General features: G+C 53.6%; 2 protein-coding genes across 2 annotated transcripts; both read left to right on the top strand.

The window, feature by feature from the left end:
* Positions 1 to 1,799: 1,799 nt before the first annotated feature.
* On the top strand, positions 1,800 to 4,191 carry CLDN8 (claudin 8). The gene has a single exon (XM_038766306.1). It carries the CDS (start codon positions 2,238 to 2,240, stop codon positions 2,922 to 2,924), a length of 687 nt encoding a protein of 228 aa, XP_038622234.1. The 5' UTR covers positions 1,800 to 2,237; the 3' UTR covers positions 2,925 to 4,191.
* A 4,676-nt stretch (positions 4,192 to 8,867) lies between these two features.
* Positions 8,868 to 11,456, top strand: LOC119945225 (claudin-17-like). The gene has a single exon (XM_038766300.1). It carries the CDS (start codon positions 10,223 to 10,225, stop codon positions 10,949 to 10,951), a length of 729 nt encoding a protein of 242 aa, XP_038622228.1. The 5' UTR covers positions 8,868 to 10,222; the 3' UTR covers positions 10,952 to 11,456.
* The last annotated feature ends 6,821 nt before the right edge of the window (positions 11,457 to 18,277 follow it).

Raw genomic sequence — 18,277 nt, 5'->3', positions numbered from 1 at the left:
CGATCCAGCCAGCCATGGGAGCTGGGAAATGGGTTTCTTGCCTCCTGGTTGGGAGCCCTAGCCTGCCTGGTCAGAATGGGGCGAGTTGGCGGTAGGATCCTCGCTGACGCGGAAGATGAGTTCTGGGAAGAAGTTTTCCTCAAAGGTTGGCAGGGAAAGGAGGGGAGGGTGAAGCGGGGCCTCAGCTGGCAGAACTTCCCGGTGCTTTGGTCCTGAGGCGGTCCACGCATCCCCCCCACCGCTGTCCCCTCCCTTTCAATCAGAAATCCGATGGCGGAGCCACTGACCTGACTCGGAGATGCTATCTGCGAGGTGGAGAAAACCAGCTGGAATTTGGGTCCTGCAGGTCAGTGGAAGGTGAAAGGGAAGCAGTGTGGCTTATTGGAAGCCGTGAGGACCTGGGTTCTAATCCCGGCTCTGCCATATGTCTGCTCTGCGACACTGGGGAGAGCACTTCACTTCTTTGGGCCTCAGTTACCGCATCTGTAAAAAATGGGGATTAAGAGTGTGAGCCCCAGGTGGGACAGGGATTGAGATCAGCACACAGTAAGCACTCAATAAGTACGACTGAATGAACCTGATTAGCTTGCATCTACCCCAGCGCTTTGAACAGCGTTTGGCACCTAGAAAGTGCATAAAAAGTAAGAATAATAATTAAGCCAGGGTTCAATACTGACCTGGCCTCGCGCTCGTCCTCGGGGAGTAAAGGTCCGTGCATCCTCGGGGACAGCCCGGAGCTGGGAACGGCAAGCAGGGATCATCGGGGTGAGCCTGCTGTTGGGTAGGGACTGACTCTTTATGTTGCCAACTTGAACTTCCCAAGCGCTTAGTACAGTGCTCTGCACACAGTAAGCGCTCAATAAATACAATCGAATGAATCGGGGTCGTGATGACCAAGTTAGGGACCCAATCAGACTCCCCCGGGACAGACACAGACAGTGCAAACCTGAGTGACCAGCGAGAAGGGAAAAATGGCTACTTTGAGTGTTTTCTCCCAGAAATAACGTCTAACAGGGCCCAAACAGGGGCCAACCACCCAAGGCCAAGCGGGCGTTTAGGGGAGACAAAGGAGCCAACACTGGGATAGCCCCAGCTTAGCCCAGGGTCTTGGTTGCCAGAACGATTGCCAGGTGGCATCGTCATCATCAATCGTATTTCATGAGCGCTTACTGTATGCAGAGCACTGTACTAAGCGCTTGGGAAGTACAAGTTGGCAACATATAGAGACAGTCCCTACCCAACAGTGGGCTCACAGTCTAACAGCATTCTCCACTCTCCAAGGCTTCCCCCCTCAATCCGCTGCTGCCTTGAAGCAAAGAGGCAGTGTGGCCTAGTGAATAATGCAAGGGCCTGGGAGTTGAAAGGACCCGGGTTCTAGTCCCGGCTCTGCCACTTGTCTGCTGTTTGAACTTGGGCAAGTCAATTCACTTCTCTGTGCCTCAGTTCCCTCATCTGTAAAATGAGGATTAAGACTGTGAGCCCCATGAGGGACGGGGCTTTATCCGCCCCTAGCTCTTAGAACAGTGTCTGGCACAAAATAAGCGCTTAACACATACCAGAGTTATTCATTATTATTACTAAAATCAGGCTCAGGAACAGAGTCGCCGCCACCCAACCAAGGCGGGAAGGCCGACCCTTGGCATCGGGGTATCCCGGGCTTCCCGGAGAGGGCCGGGAACTCTGTGCGGAAGGCAGATCAAGGGGAAGGGGTCATCTGGGAAGAGGGGGTGCTCAGGGGTGAGACAGAGGGGGGGGGTCAGGGTTTCTTTTAGTCGCACAGCCGTTTTCCCCTGCCCTTTCATTCTTCAGTTTCACCCGCCGCCACAGGCTTGGAAGTTTCCATCCAAGTCAAACAGCTGCCGGGCTTCCACAGGCCAACGACGTCTAGTTTCCGGGGGCAGGCGTCTGGGCTCCTCGTCCCTCTCCCTCCGCGCGGGAGTCTTTCTGGCCCCAGCAGAAATCGGGTAAGACCGGCCCCATCTTGGTGCCCGAGTGGCCTGGGCCGAAGCTGGCAGCGGAGACGGCGTCCAGGTGCAGCCAGGCGTCCCGGTCACGGGCATTGACCCCCCGGAGCCGCTCCGCCTGATTAGTGAGTTCCCCTGCTGGGCCCGGGGGAGGGACTGGGACCGGTCGACACTCGGTCATCCCGGCCGGAGGAGCGGCCAGGCTGAGTCCGGCCGAAGACCCACCAACACCCCGGAGGGAGAGGGCTCAGGTCTGCCCGTCTGTCCGTCCGAATGTCCTCCCGGGCCACAGCCGGCGGTGCCCTGCAGGTGTGCGGCCTGGCGCTCGGGGCCGTGGGCACGTTGGGCGCCGTGGCCGTAACGCTCATGCCCCAGTGGCGGGTGTCGGCCTTCGTCGGCAGCAACATCGTGGTCTTCGAGACCCTGTGGGAGGGGCTGTGGATGAGCTGCATGCGGCACACCAACATCCGGATGCAGTGCAAGGTGTACGACTCGCTGCTGGCCCTGCCCCCTGACCTGCAGGCCGCCCGCGGGCTCATGTGCGCCGCCTGCGCCCTGGCGCTGCTGGCCCTGGGGGTGGGCACGCTGGGCATGCGGTGCATCCACTGCCTGGAGGCCACTCAGCCCGCCAAGGCCTATCTGCTGCTGGTGGCCGGCCTGGCCTTCGTCGCCGCCGGGCTGGCCGTACTGATCCCGGTGTGCTGGGTGGCCCACGCCGTCATCCGGGACTTCTACGACCCCATCTTGCCGGAGGGGACCAAGAGGGAGCTGGGGGACGCGCTCTACCTGGGCTGGGCGGTGGCCCTGATCCTCCTGGCCGGAGGCGCCACGTTCTGCTGCAGCTTCGGCTATAGTGGCCACCCAAGCTTCCGGTACGCGGCCCGGCCCCGCCCTGAGACCGTCCAGAGCCACCGATCGAGGAAGATGCCGAGCCTCCCTTCCAAGAGCCAGTACGTTTAGCAGCGCGGGGGCCACTCCAAGGGCCCGGAGGCATCAGAGGGTGCGTCCGCCTTGCCGCCCGAACTCCTGGCCCCGCTTCCCTGGGAGCTCCGGGTACAGCCATCCTCTCCCTGCCACCTCTGTGCCCAACTTCCAGGGACACTGCTGCTCTCCCTGCCCCCTTTCAATCAATCAATCAATCAATCAATCAAAGAGCACTTACTACTTGCAGGGCACTGCCCCTCTCGCCACTCCCTTTCACCCGAACTCCAGGACGCTGCTGCTTTCTCTGTCCCCTCTCTCCCAGAGCTGGGAAGCGCTGCCTCTCTCACCACTTCCTTTCTCCCTGAGCTGTGGGGAAACTGCCCCTCTGCCTGCCTCCTCTCCCTCCCGAGCTCCAGGACTGTGCCCCTCTCTCCATCCCTGTCCCCCTCTCTCCATCCCTGTCCCCTCTTCCCTAAAACTTAGGTATAATGCCCCCCTGCCCCCCGTCCTCCCTTGCCTCCTCTCCCCCTGAACCCTGGGCCACCATCCCCGCCCCGTCTCCTCTCACGAGTGGTGGGGGAAACCAACCGGCCGCTTATCTGCTCCAACCTGGGGTCCGGGCGTCCAAGCCAGTCACTCCTTGGGTGCCATTCAAGGGGCTGGTCAGCACGGGTGTGGGCTCTTCAGCCCCTGCAGCCAGTCACAGAGGGGAGATGGGGTCTCTGGGAATGACAGGCTTTGGTTCTGTCATGATGGGTGCCGATTTGTACTTCCCAAGCTCTTAGTACAGTGCTCCGCACACAGTAAGCGCTCAATAAATATGATTGAATGGATGAATGAATGATGGGCAGGGGAAAGGGGTAAATTGTGAACTGCCTTCCTCTGGCTGAAATGCCCTGGGCCCACAGAGAGTGTTGTCTTGCACAGGAGCAATTCTAGACCCCGGCCTCCGATCCTCAAACCGCCTTCCATCCTGTGCAACATGTAGATGGGCTGGGGGAAGTTTGAGAGGCAGGCCCTTTGACCAGGGGAGACCCTGCAATGTCCCGGCCAAAATTCCTCAGAGGGAGGGAGCTACAGCCCCTGACTTCCCACCGGCTGATGGGATACTCCGTGGCCGCACCTGGGGTGAAGAAGGCCGCAGCTGCCCGGGCCACTGAAGACGTCCGGCTTCTGGGCAGAGCGGTTGGTTATGTCTTGGCCGCCGGCTTTGTGGGAGCGGAGGGTCCGACAGCCGCCCCACCTCTGGAAGGGCATTCATTCATTCAATTGTATTTATTGAGCACTTACTGTGCTCAGAGCACTGTACTAAGCGCTTGGGAAGTACAAGTTTGCGACATCTGGAGACGGTCCCTTCCCAACGGTGGGCTCACAGTCTAGAAGGGGGAGACGGGCAACAAAAGAAAACGTATTAAAATAGGATAGAATAAATATGTACAACTAAAATAAATAAATGAATAGAGTAATAAATATGTACAAATATATATATATATGTATATATGTCCCTATCCAACAGTGGGTTCACAGTCGGGTCCACAGTCTAGAAGGGGGAGACAGACAACAAAAGAAAACATATTAACAAAATAAGATGGAATAAATATGTACAAGTAAAATAAATAAATCAATAGAGTAATAAATATGTACAAACATATATATATGTTCATACATATTCATATATACATATTTTATACACATTTATACATATTTTATATATATATATATATATATATTCAGGTCCCTACCCAACAGCGGGTTCACAGTCTAGAAGGGGGAGACAGACAACAAAAGAAAACATATTAACAAAATAAGATAGAAAAAATATGTACAAGTAAAATAAATAAATCAATAGAGTAATAAATATGTACAAACATATATACACACACACATATATATATATTCAGGTCCCTACCCAACAGTGGGTTCACATTCTAGAAGGGGGAGACAGACAACAAAAGAAAACATATTAACAAAATAAGATAGAATAAATATGTACAAGTAAAATAAATGAATCAATTAGAAGGGGGAGACAGACAACAAAAGAAAACATATTAACAAAATAAGATAGAATAAATATGTACAAGTAAAATAAATGAATCAATAGAGCAACAAATATGTACACACATATATACATATATATGTGTGTGTGTGTGTGTATATATATATATATATATATATATATATATATATATATATATATATATATATATATATATATATATATCCCTGTCCAACAGTGGGTTCACAGTCTAGAAGGGGGAGACAGACAACAAAAGAAAACATATTAAGAAAATAAGATAGACTAGATATGTACAAGTGAAATAAATAAATCAATTGAGTAATAAATATGTACAGGAAAGGAGGCCCAGGGCAAGCCAAGGGGCTTAAGCCCCCTTGCAGTGAGGAGCCGGGGCTGGAGGCCTGGACTCAGAGATCAGGCGATGCCTCTCTCTGACTCAGCCCCCAACTGTCCCAAGAAGCACTGCCCGTCTGCATTGCCAGGGAGAGGAACAGGAATCAATCAATCAATCAATCATATTTATTGAGCACTTACTGTGTGCAGAGCACTGTACTAAGCGCTTGGGAAGTCCAAGTTGGCAACATAGAGAGACAGTCCCTACACAACAGTGGGCTCACAGTCTAGAAGGGGGAGACAGAGAACAAAACCAAACAAATTAACAAAATAAAATAAATAGGATATGTACAAGTAAAATAAATAAATAAATAGGAAGGGCATTTGGCTCCGTCGGCCACACCTGGAAATCCCAACTTGGGTTCATCTCTCCCGCATTGAATGCCACACACCCTGCCCCGCAATCACAGAGACCACATATATTTAAATGTCGCACCCCAAACATCACACGCACCGCAGACCCCCCACACCAAACACTGGCACACTGCCAATCCTGGGGACCCTCCCTCTTTGGAGCGAAGAGCAGTGGCACTCATTCATTCAATCATATTTACTGAGCGCTTACTGTGTGCAGAGCACTGAACTAAGCGCTTGGGAAGTACAAGTCGGCAACATATAGAGGCGGTCAACAGTGGGCTCACAGTCTAGAAGGGGGAGACAGAGAACAAAACATATTAATGAAGTAAAATAAATAGAATAAATATGTACAAGTAGTTTCAGAAATGAGCCCCATGCGGGCTGCCCCGAGAGATTGTCCCATCTGCAGCCGAGAGCGAAGGAGAAATCGCCGCTTGGCAGGATTTGGGTCCGGGTGCCTCATGAGCACGACACGGCCTTGCGTGGATTGGGGGTCCTACGGGGTAGGGGCAGTGTAGGGGGTGGAAGGGAAGGAGCCACCCAACCCTTCCAGGAGGCGGATTCCTGAAATGTTTCAGGAGTGTTTGCCAAGTGAACTGGCAGCTGGAAAGACTTGTCCTGGAATAGGGTGAGGCCTTGAGAGAATAGACGGGCCCAAGCTGGAGAGAAAACCCAGCCCGGAGGGGCGGGGGGACTCTCAGCCCCACCGAGGCACTTTTGGATCACCGGACAGAAAGGAGTCTCCCTCCTGTTTTGGAATCTACGGTGGCTGCTCTGCCCTCCTCTCCCCTCAGATCCTCCCGGCCACACCTCGGCCCTCCCCTTCATCAGGTCCTGCTCTTCCACGGAATCCACATGGCTTGGGTCCCTCCAGGAACTCCTCGCCCCTCTGGGCATCCTCTGAGTTTCTGTGACTTGCCTCTTCTGGAGGTGGTCTCACGTTCAGGCGAGTGGCTCCGTCCGGACGGACCCGTCGGTGGGAAAGTCCCCTGAGGACAGGGACCCGGCCCTGTTCTGCCCATCTCACCCCCACCTCAGCGCCTAAGACTGGGCATCGTTCCCACAGGCGCGCGGGGACGTCTGCCCACTCCCCCGCCCAGACACCTGGCTCTAAATTCCTGTGTGGCTTGGAACGAGTCACTCACCTTCTCTGGGCCTAGCTTTCGCTCCCGTCCCCTCCCTGGCCTGCAGGAGTGCTGGGATGGGAGCGGCCTGTTGGATAGGATCTTTGTGAATCAGACAATGACTCCTATATGACTGAGAGGTGTTTCTTGGCCCTCTGGGGCCCCGAGAACACCGTTTGGCCCGGACAGGACCCCGGCATCACCTGAGCCTCATAAAGCTTTATTTTCTGAGGAAACCAACCTGCAGAGACGAGTTAGCCCTTGGTGTGTGCCCACCCTGGGGGCTGTCCCGGGGGGCTGGAAGTTGTTACCAACCCCATTTCTTGCTCCTGGGGGGGTGTCTAGCGGGGTCATCCGGCCTTAAAGTGAATGTCCAATCCACCAGTGCTAGATAGTTTGCCCCCATGTTGGTTGAGGGTAGAATTTCCTCTTGGCGCTGTGTGGCCTGAGGAGGAATAACTGTGCCATGAAGCTACTCCGTATCTCGCCACAGGGACTTTTATAAAATGAAATTTGTTAAAGGCTTACTATATTCCAGGCATGTACCAAGCACTGAGATAGATACAAACTCATCAGAAGCAGCGTGGTGTAGGAGAGCAAGGATAGAGAGTGGTTAGAGCATGGGTCTGGGCATCAGAAGGTCATGGGTTCTCATCCTGGCTCAGCCGCTTGTCTGTTGTGCGACCTTGGGCAAGTCACATCACGTCTCTGGGCCTCAGTTACCTCATCTGTAAAATGGGGCTTGAGACTGCGAGCCCCACGTGGGACAGGGACCGTGCACAACTTGATTTGGTTGTATCCACCCCAGTCCTTAGTACAGAACCTGGCACAGAGTGAGCGCTTAACAAATACCGCAATTAGGTTGGACACTGTCAATGTCCCATGTGGGACTCACAGTCTTAACCTCCCTTTTCCAGAGAAGGTAACCGAGGCCAAGAGAAGTGAAGCAACTTGCCTAAGGTCACACAACAGACAAGTGGCACAGCTGGGATTAGAACCCAGGTCTTCCTGACACCCAGATCTGGGCTGTTTTCACAGCGGCAAGGTCACACTGAGGTAACCAGAGGATGTTTCCTCCCACAGGGACCATGGTTATCACAGGGGTCCATGGGGGCACCTGGTCCACCAGCGGTTTCTGGCCTCTCCATGGGACATTAACACTGGGCTCGGGGATCTCTGCTGGACTGAAGAAAACAGGGCTATGATTTTTTAAAATGGTATTTGTTAAGCACTTACTATGTGTCAGATACTGCTAAAAGAGCTGGGGAAGATACAAGCTAATCAGGTTGGACTCAGTCCCTGTTCCACGTGGGGCTCACAGAATAATAATAATAATAATAACTCTGGTATTTGTTAAGTGCTTTCTATGTGCCAGGCACTTTACTAAGCTCTGGGCTGGATTCAAGCAAAACGGGTTGGACACAGGCCCGGTCCTATGTGGGGCTCACAGTCTCAATCCCCATTTTACAGATGAAGTCACTGAGGCCCAGAGAAGTGATGTGACTTGCCCAAAGTCACACAGCAGAGAAGTGGAGGAGCCTGGATTAGAACCCATGTCCTTCTGATTCCCAAGCCCAGGCTCTATCCACTATGCCATGCTGCAGTATCAATCTCCCTTTTGCAGATGAGGTAACTGAGGCCCAGAGGAGTGAAGTGACTGGCCCAAGGTCACACGCTAGACATGTGGCGGAGTTGGGATTAGAACCCAGTTCCTTCTAACTCCCAGGCCCATGCTCATCATCATCATCATCATCATCAATCGTATTTATTGAGCGCTTACTGTGTGCAGAGCACTGTACTAAGCGCTTGGGAAGTACAAGTTGGCAACATATAGAGACAGTCCCTACCCAACAGTGGGCTCACAGTCTAAAAGGGGGAGACAGAGAACAAAACCAAACATACTAACAAAATAAAATAAATAGAATAAATAAAATAAATAAAATGCTCTATCGAAGACTATGGCTCTCTAGTTCCTGTCACCTCCTGAGGCTCGTGATCTCCACAGCCTCTTCTGTCACCCATCAGCCGCTCTGGGCGGTCTGAATTCCCAGGTGGGGTAGCTCGTCGATGGGGTGAGGGACACAGGGAAGGCAAGATCGGAAGAAGCGAATTCACCAGACTCATCACTGGGAAGACCCAGAGGCCCAGCTTTTTGCTTCCCAAGACTGGTAGAATAGAAGCCAGACTCATTACTGGGAAGACCCAGAGGCCCAAGCCAGGGCATCTCAAGACTGTAAGAGAGAAGAAGCCAGATTTATCGCTCGGATGGCTCGGGCCACCAGAGAAGTGAAGCCTCCGGACTTCTCCCTGGGAAGGAGCCGGGAGCTCGGCCTTGGGCATCTCCCAAGACTGGCAGAAGAGAAACCAGACTCATCACTGGGAAGGAACCAAGGGCTCAGCCTTGGGCACCCCAAGCTTTTCAGAATTTACACAACAGCAGAATCGGGGGTTCTGGGGCCGGAGTCCCAGCTGAAGCCTGAGGAGCTGAATTTGAATCGACCAACTCTGTCAACCAACCCCTCGGGGTTTCCACCTCCCAACCGTCAAAAAAGGTCAGAGGAGGGAGACTCCTATTGGGATCCTCTCCAGAGGGACTGCTTCTCAGCAGCGTCCGGGGGCCGGAAGACAGACTTAAAGCTCTCTGCTCACCTCCGGCCTCCCAAACAGAGATCCAGTGTGGACTAAGGGCCGTGCCCCTATGTTTCCTCCTACCACCATGGGGGTATTCTCGCCACAAGTCCGTGGTCTGCTCCAACTTCCTCCCAAATGCCTCATCTCCCGCTGACGGCAGATACTGAAACCAGAGCCCGGGTCCGCCTGGGTCTCGGGCCTGGTTCTCGGCTCGGCCGAGGTGGGTGCTCGATACCGCTGCCTGAAGAAGATTTTCCAACCGGGCACTCTACTGGACCCTTAAAAAGAACGCTTGAAAACCCGAGGTCCACCAAACATCCGTCTGACGCAACACAGTGTTTAAGTCCCGGGATCTGGGCCTATTGGGCAGCCGGATTCGCTCAACCCGTACGGAAGCGGGATCTCTTTCTGTCAGGGTTGGCTTTTCCCGAGCAAGCCTTTCTTTCCACAGTGAGCCGGGCACCGCGGGAGCCCCGATGCCTCAGGAGCTCGGGCCGAAGCGCTAGACAAGCCGAGAGGTCCGGGAGCCCAACGGGGAATGTCCCGCCCCGTCCCATCCCACCCCGCCTCCCCGAGCCAGGGAGTCGCTCCACTCAGGAACGAGTTGGCAATTAAAAAGGACAACACCCATAAAGCAGCCAGTGACTTGGAGGCAGCTGACCTCCCTGCCAAGCTGGACCGGGGTGGAATGGGCAGCAGCTGGGGCAGAGGTGCCGGGAAGCGACGGGGAACACCTGCCCAGACTCCATCCCGGCGCGGCTGACCGAAAGGCCCCTCCATCTCCGGCGGTCCCGCTCGGCAGAGAGAGGAAGATGACGTTCGGCTACCCGCTGCAGGTGGCCGGGCTGGTCCTCGGAAGCCTGGGCACGGCGGGCACGCTGCTGGCGACCCTCCTGCCCCAGTGGCGGGTGTCGGCCTTCATCGGCAGCAACATCGTGGTGTTCGAGAGGATCTGGGAAGGCCTCTGGATGTCCTGCGTGCGCCAGGCCAGGATCCGGCTGCAGTGCAAGTTCTACCCGTCGCTGCTGGCCCTGCCCCCGGCCCTGGAGGCTGCCCGCGCTCTCATGTGCGTGGCCGTAGTCCTGTCCCTGCTGGCACTCCTCATCGGCGTCTCCGGCGCCAAGCGCGTCCGGTGCGCGGGCTCGGACGAGCGGGTCAAGGGGTACCTGCTGGGGGCCTCCGGGGCCGGGTTCATCCTGAGCGCCATCGTGGTCCTCATCCCCGTGTGCTGGACGGCCAACATCGTCATCCAGAACTTCTACGACCCCGCCGTCCACCCCGGGCAGAAGCGGGAGCTGGGGGCCGCGCTCTTCCTCGGCTGGGCCTGCGCGGGGCTGCTCGCCGTCGCCGGCGCCTTGTTGGGCGGCGTCTGCTGCTGTCGCTTCCGGGAAAACCGCCGGCTGGCCAAGGGCCCCAGGTACCCGTCCCCGAGGGCCGGGAGTCGGGGCGGGGGCCCGGGAGGAGGCCCGGCCGGGGGCCGGGGCCAGGACTGGGACCGGGAGGTGAAACCGCCCATCAAGACCTCCGCCAGCTACGTCTAGCCACGGGGCCGGCCGCGGGTCCTCGACCCTCCCGGGCCTCCGCTGGCTTGAAACCGTGAGCGGAAATGGCGGCAAAACAGTCCGGGACCGACCCGTCGAAGCCAGCCGTCCCGAGAGCGATTACGGGGTCTCTGCTGGGACTTGTGGGGGGACCAATGGAGCCTGACTCTAGGTGGGTGGTTTGGAGGGATCCTTGGGGCGGTGGCGATGGTTGTATTAGACGATTAGTGTCCTTTGGAGAGGAATTAGAGGGGTCCCGCGCCCCCCGCCCGCAGCCCACCACATGGAGCCGAGGTCCGGACCAGTGCACGATGGGAAATCGGGTGCCGTCAAAGAGACCGAGACCGGCAAACCTTAGTCAGGAGACCGTGGGAGGCCTGCGGGTAGAAAGGCTTCCTACTCGGCCGTGGGGAGCGGTTTTAGACGATGGCTCTAAATTGCCTCATCGAAGTATGTAAACCTGCTGTGGATCGTTACTTCATAGTAAAATGTTTTCCCAATCAAAGGTTAGCGATTTGAATGCATCCTGTAGTCCATACGGGGAAAGAGATGAAACGGGGAGGGGGTTGCGTTTGTGCTTCTTCACTCGGGGGTCCAATCGAGTGTGTGGGTGCGTAAGCATCTGTGTGTACATGGAGCATCTGTGGATGCAGGGGTGCATACGCGTGAGTGGGGGGATGCGTGCAGAGGTGTGCGTGTGTGAGACGGGTATTTGAGTGCATTTGTATTGGGGAGGTAATGCAGATGTGTATTCGTTCATTCAATCGTATTTATTGAGCGTTTATTGTGTGCAGAGCACTGGACTAAGCACTTGGGAAGTCCAAGTTGGCAACATATAGAGACAGTCCCTACCCAACAGCGGGCTCAGTCTAGAAGGGGGAGACAGACAACAAAACATATTGACAAAATAAAATAAATAGAATAGTAATAATAATAATGATGGTATTTGTTAAGGGCTTACTATGTGCCAAGCACTGTTCTAAGGTGCTGGGGAGATTACAAGGTGATCAGGTTGTCCCATGGGGTCTCACAGTTTTTAATCCCCATTTTTCAGGTGAGGTAACTGAGGCCCAGAGAAGTTGTGACTTGCCCAAAGTCACACAGCTGACAGTTGGCGGAGCTGGGATTTGAACCCATGACCTCTGACTCCAAAGCCCGGGCTTTAAAAAGTAAATCTGTACAAGTAAAATAAATAGAGTAATCAATCTGTACAAACATATATACAGGTGCTGTGGGGAGGGGAAGGACGTAAGGCGGGGGGGGATGGGGAGGAGAGGGAGAGGAAGGAGGGGGCTCAGTGTGGGAAGGCCTCCTGGAGGAGGTGAGCTCTCAGTAGGGCTTTGAAGGGAGGAAGAGAGCGAGCTTGGCGGATGTGCGGAGGGAGGGCGTTCCGGGCCAGGGGGAGGACGTGGGCCGGGGGTCAACGGTGGGATGGGCGAGAACGGGGTCCAGTGAGGAGGTGAGCGGCGGCAGAGGAGCGGAGGGTGCGGGCTGGGCTGGAAAAGGACAGAAGGGAGGTGAGGTAGGAGGGGGCGAGGTGATGGACAGCCTTGAAGCCGACAGTGAGGAGTTTTTGCCTGATATGTAGGTTGATTGGTAGCCACTGGAGATTTTTGAGAAAGGGAGTAACATGCCCAGAGCGTTTCTGCACAAAGATGATCCGGGCAGCAGCGTGAAGTATAGATTGAAGTGGGGAGAGACAGGATACATATGTGTGTGTGTGTGTGTGTGTGTGTGTGTGTTGGGGAGGGGCACGGAGAAGAAAGATGACAATTCTGATTGCTCAGGCCCAGCTGGGGAGGAAGCTTGGTCCAGATGGGGAAGATCTGAGGATCGGTTTCTGTTCCTTGTTTTCCTTTGACTCACGGTGATGGCACTGCCCGGGGAACGGGGCAGGAGGAGGTCCCCTCCCCAACTCCAACTCCCCCCGCCCCTGGACGGGGTGCTCTTCACGTCTCATCTTAGACATGAAGAGAGAAGCGGCGTAAAGACGTGAAGAGAGAAGAGATAATCATTAGAGAAGCGGCGTGGCTCAGTGGAAAGAGCTCGGGCTTTGGAGTCAGAGGTCATGGGTTCATATCCCGACTCCGCCAATTGTCAGCTGCGTGACTTTGGGCAAGTCACTTCACTTCTCTGGGACTCAGTTCCCTCATCTGTAAAATGGAGATGAAGACTGTGAGCCCCCGGTGGGACAACCTGATCACCTTGTAACCTCCCCAGTGCTTAGAACAGTGTTTTGCACATAGTAAGTGCTTAATAAATGCTATTATTATTATTATTATTATTATTATCTCGGCCGGATGGAAAGTTTGGCCCACTGCCTCCTGTCTGGGCTCCCATGGCAACTAGACAACTGGGCCAGCGGGTGACTGCGATGCCCTCTTCCAGCACTTAGTACAGCGCTTGGCACATAGTAAGCGTTTAACAAATACCATTATTATTATTACTACTATTACCACCTCCCCCCACCCTAGATGGCTTGGGTGTCACAAGGCGGACAGGTGGTGGGGCCGGAATTAGAACCCACGTCCTCTGACTCCCAAGCTTGGGCTCTTTCCACTAAGCCATGCTGCTTCTCTACAGAGAAATACAACCCGATTTGCTCAAATCAGTGTGCGGCACGTAGTAAGTGCTTAACAAATACCATTATTATTATTATTATGACCCTTGTCCACAATGAGCATACCATCAAGAGGGCTTTTGTGGGCAGGGAATATGCCTCTTCTTTGTTCCATGCTTTCTCGGAAGCTCAATGCATTGTGTTGCACCGAAGGGGTGCTCATAAAATACAAACCATTATTACTACTATTACTACTTCTCTCTTTTGTGGGCAGGGAATATGCCTCTTCTTTGTTCCATGCTTTCTTGGGAGCTCAATGCATTGTGTTGCACCGAAGGGGTGCTCATAAAATACAAACCATTATTACTACTATTACTACTTCTCTTGGATGCAGCGTGGTCTGGTGCAAAGAACCTGGGTTCTACTCCTGGCTCTGCTACTTACCTGCTACCTGATCTTGGGAAAGTCACTTAATTTCTCCATATTTCAGTCTCCCTAAACTGCAAAATGGGGATTCAATACCTACTCTCCCTCCTACTTACCGAGTGAGCCCCTTGTGGGACGTGATTATTCAGGATCCGCTCCAGTGCTTAGTACCGTGCTTGGCATAGAGTAAGCGCTTAACCAATAGAATTATCATTATTATTATTATTATTATTATTATTATCTGGGGCACCAAAGAGGGCTCTGGGCAACATAAAAAAGAAGCAAAGAAATAGAGGGGACCCAAGCTGCAAAATGGCATACAATTGGAGGAAGAGCATAAACAGGGAGAATAAAAACAAAACATAAAAATAAAGGTCTCCTGGGAGTGCTGAGGGGGTGGTAGATGCTGGATTGATGGGGGAATTCATCAGCTCTCCTAGGAGGCAATTTTTTGGGAAGGAAATAGAAACATAAAATTGTATTCGTTAAGCACTTACTATGAAGCTTTGAAGGCGGGGAGGGACGCGGTGGGGCTGATCAGAGCCGGGAGGGAGTTTCGTCTGGGGAAAAGGCGTGATCAGTGGGTTGGAGACCGACTGTAGTTTATGGGGTTTGTAAGCAGGCACCGAAACGATACCCATAAAACTTGAACACAAATGACTGGCTTGTTATAAAGATGGGTGGGCCCGAGCCCCTTCTTAGATTGTGACACCATCTGTTCTCGGCCATCTACTAGACGCTACGCTGTAAACTCATTTGTGGGCAGGGAATGTGTCTACCAACACTGTTCTCTTCCCCAAGCGCTTAGTACAGTGTTCTGCCTACAGAAAGAGCTCTATGAATGGGATTGACTGCTCGACTACCCCGGTGCTTAATGGAGACACTGCTATACTGCTCTCTCCCAAGCGCTTAGTACAGTGTTCTGCCTACAGAAAGAGCTCTATGAATGGGATTGACTGCTCGACTACCCCGGTGCTTAACAGAGTGCTTGACACATAGCAAGTGTGTAACAACTACAACTACAAATTTCAGAGAAGCAGCGTGGCTCAGTGGAAAGAGCCCGGGCTTGGGAGTCAGAGGTCATGGGTTCTAATCCCGGATCCACCAATTGTCAGCTGTGTGACTTTGGGCAAGTCACTTCACTTCTCTGCGCCTCAGTTCCCTAGTCTGTAAAATGGGGATGAAGACTGCGAGCCCCACGTGAGACGACCTGATCACCTTGTATCCCCCCCAGCGCTTAGAATAGTGTTTTCATCATCGTCATCATCATCAATCATATTTATTGAGCGCTTACTGCGTGCAGAGCACTGTACTAAGCACTTGGGAAGTACAAATTGGCAATATATAGAGACAGTCCCTACCCAACAGTGGGCTCACAGTCTAAAAGGGGGAGACAGAGAACAAAACCAAACATACCAACAGAATAAAATAAATAGAATAGATATGTACAAGTAAAGTAAAAGTACAAGTACAAGTACAAATAAACTAAATAAATAAATAAGCCCAAAGGTGAGGAGTGGTAGCCACTATGTGTTTTGCACATAGTAAGCGCTTAATAGATGTTATCATTATTATTATTACCCAGATTGTAAACTCGCTGTGGGCAGGGACCATGTCTACCAACTCTGTTGTGCCGTACTCTGGCAAGCGCTTAGTACAGTGCTCTGCACATAGTAAGCGCTCAATAAATACCACTGATGAAATACCATTCTTCCCGCGAGGCCGTTCCCCGAGACCAGCGGGAGAAGCTGCCGGGGACCCCATGGAGGGGGGAGTTTCTGCCCATCCTGGGGGTCCTGGAGTCCTCAGCTCCTCTCCTCCATCACCAGTGCACAGACAATAAATTAGGGGTTCAGGGCCGCCAAAGGAGCGATTCTACATCTTTATTTTTTGCTATTTGTTAAGCTCTTACCGTGTGTCAAACACTGTTCTGAGCGCTGGGGTAGATAATAATAATGATGATGGCATTTATTAAGCGCTTACTAGGTGCAAAGCTGTTCTAAGTGCTGCGTCAGTTGTGACCATGGGCCATTCATTTCAATCCCTGGGCCTCAGTTCCCTCAGCTGTAAAATGGGGATAAAGAGTGTGAGCCCCACGGGGGACAGGGACCATGTCCAACCTGATTAGTTTGCATCTACCCCAGTGCTTAGTACAGTGCCTGGCACTTAGTAAGTGCTCAACAAATACCACAATAACATTTATTATTATCATCCTCTCGCAAGCACTGCTCTGCCCAGAGTTAAGCGCTTGGTAAACACCACTGACCAACTGATTTCACCCGGCTGCTTATGGATCATGTCAGGGTTTTCTGGACACAGCTGCAGGCTCTGGGCTCCGGACCCTGCGGTCCTCAATGTGGGGAGCGGCGCAGAGTGGACACGGATGACCCCGTTTGGGGTCCGGGAATCCTGGGGACCAGGGCCGGCTTCCAAGAAGCCGACGGTCACACGGGCCGAACTACCAACTGACTGACGATGGATTGAGCGTTCATCGGGAGCAGGAAAAAGGGCACGAGACCCCTTGGGGCTCAGACCGAAGGGGAAAGGGAGCAGTCACGGAGCCACCGGGATCAGGCTTCGGAGCGGGAAGGGGAGAAAGGTGGCAGAGATGGACCGGGAATGGGAGGGCAGGAGGAGGAACCAGTGGTAAGGGGAAGAACGAGGAACACCGGGGAGGCGGAGGCAGCAGGAGAGGCGGGAGAGACGATGCCGAGGTAGCTAGTGGATCCGGGCCTTTATTGAGCACAGTTGTACTTGGGAGATTTACGTCCACTTCTCTTCCGCCCGGAGTGTACGAGGGCCGCGGTCATGTCCCTTCCTCCCATTGTCCGTGTCCAGGGCTCTGCCTGTGCCAGATGCCCGGCCCAGGACGGTTGATCATAGACACCTCATGGTGAGGCGTTATATGTTGCCAACTTGGACTTCCCAAGAGCTTAGTACAGTGCTCTGCACACAGTAGGCGCTCAATAAATATGACTGAATGAATGAATGTTGAGGGTGGCCCGGGCAGGATGAACGGAGAAGACGTAGGCCGCGCCGGACAAGGAGGGGCAAGGGGTACCCTTCTGACCCAGTCTCTGGGGGCGACTGGGGTAAAGGTAGAGTGACGTGGGTGTTGGGGAAGATGGGGAAGAGGCGCTCAAACAAGAGTTGGGGCTGCGGTGGTGGGGGTGGGAAGGCCCGGCCCGGGAGCCGAGCAGGTTCCAAAGGAGAACATCCAGGAGGTTTAAGCCCGGGTGGGGAAGGGTTGGACCGGACACGCTGATGACACCTACTTCCTCTCCATCCAGAACAGCAGGTTTCGGGTGGGGTCAGGGCCGGTGTCCCTGTCCCCTCACGGCTCATTATGGGGTTTGGTGTAAAGCCCCTTTCCGTCTCCAGGTCCTGGCGTGGGCCCTTCCCTGCCCGGAGTGGGACGGGGAAGGGGAGGAGAAGGGCAAGAAGGTGTGTCAGCTTGAGATCATGCCATCCCCACCCCATCTGGGCTCTCGCTCCCAGAAAAGAGACCGAAGACCAGGTGCCAGCCACCCCACCCCAGCCCGCCTCCCTCTCTGACCAGTCAGTTCAGGGCCCACCCAGCTCCCCTGGTCCAACAGGGCCCTTGGAGGGGCAACGTGCTGGCCGGACACTAATTCTCACGGCTTGGGATGGTGCGGTCTCCTCCGAACGTTCCCGGCTATGCAGCTTCCTGTGGGAATGCATTCCCCGTGCCCACCTTCCCGAGGAAAGAAGGATTTCTGGCTCCAGCGGGGACCCCATCCCCGCCTGGTGAGGTGGAATTTGGGGCACAAGTCCAGGTTTGCCCCGTCCACACCATTCATGCCCCTCTCTCTTTAAAAAGAAAAGGTATTTGTTAAGCGCTTACTATTCATTCAATCGTATTTATTGAGCGCTTACTGTGTGCAGGCACTGTACTAAGCGCTTGGGAAGTACAAGTTGGCAAAATATAGAGACGGTCCCTACCCAACAGTGGGCTCAGGAACTGTACTAAACACTGAGGTACATAGAAGATAATCAGGTTGGGCAGTCCATCCCTGCATAAGGCTCACTGTCATTCATTCATTCATTCAATCGTATTTATTGAGCGCTTACTGTGTGCAGAGCACTGTACTAAGCGCTTGGAAAGTACAAGTCGGCAACATATAGAGACGGTCCCTGCCCACCAACGGGCTCACAGTTTGGAAGGGGGAGACAGACAACAAAACGAAACATGTGGACGGGTGTCATCAGAATAAATAGAAGTAAAGCTAGGTGCACATCACTAACAAAACAGAATAGTAAATATGTGCAAGTAAAATGAATAAAGTAATAAATCTGTAACGCCGTCTTAATCCCCATTT

This window comes from Tachyglossus aculeatus, chromosome 24, assembly GCF_015852505.1.
Source record: "Tachyglossus aculeatus isolate mTacAcu1 chromosome 24, mTacAcu1.pri, whole genome shotgun sequence".
Lineage (NCBI taxonomy): Eukaryota > Metazoa > Chordata > Mammalia > Monotremata > Tachyglossidae > Tachyglossus > Tachyglossus aculeatus.
This window is presented reverse-complemented; position numbering and strand designations above follow the sequence as displayed.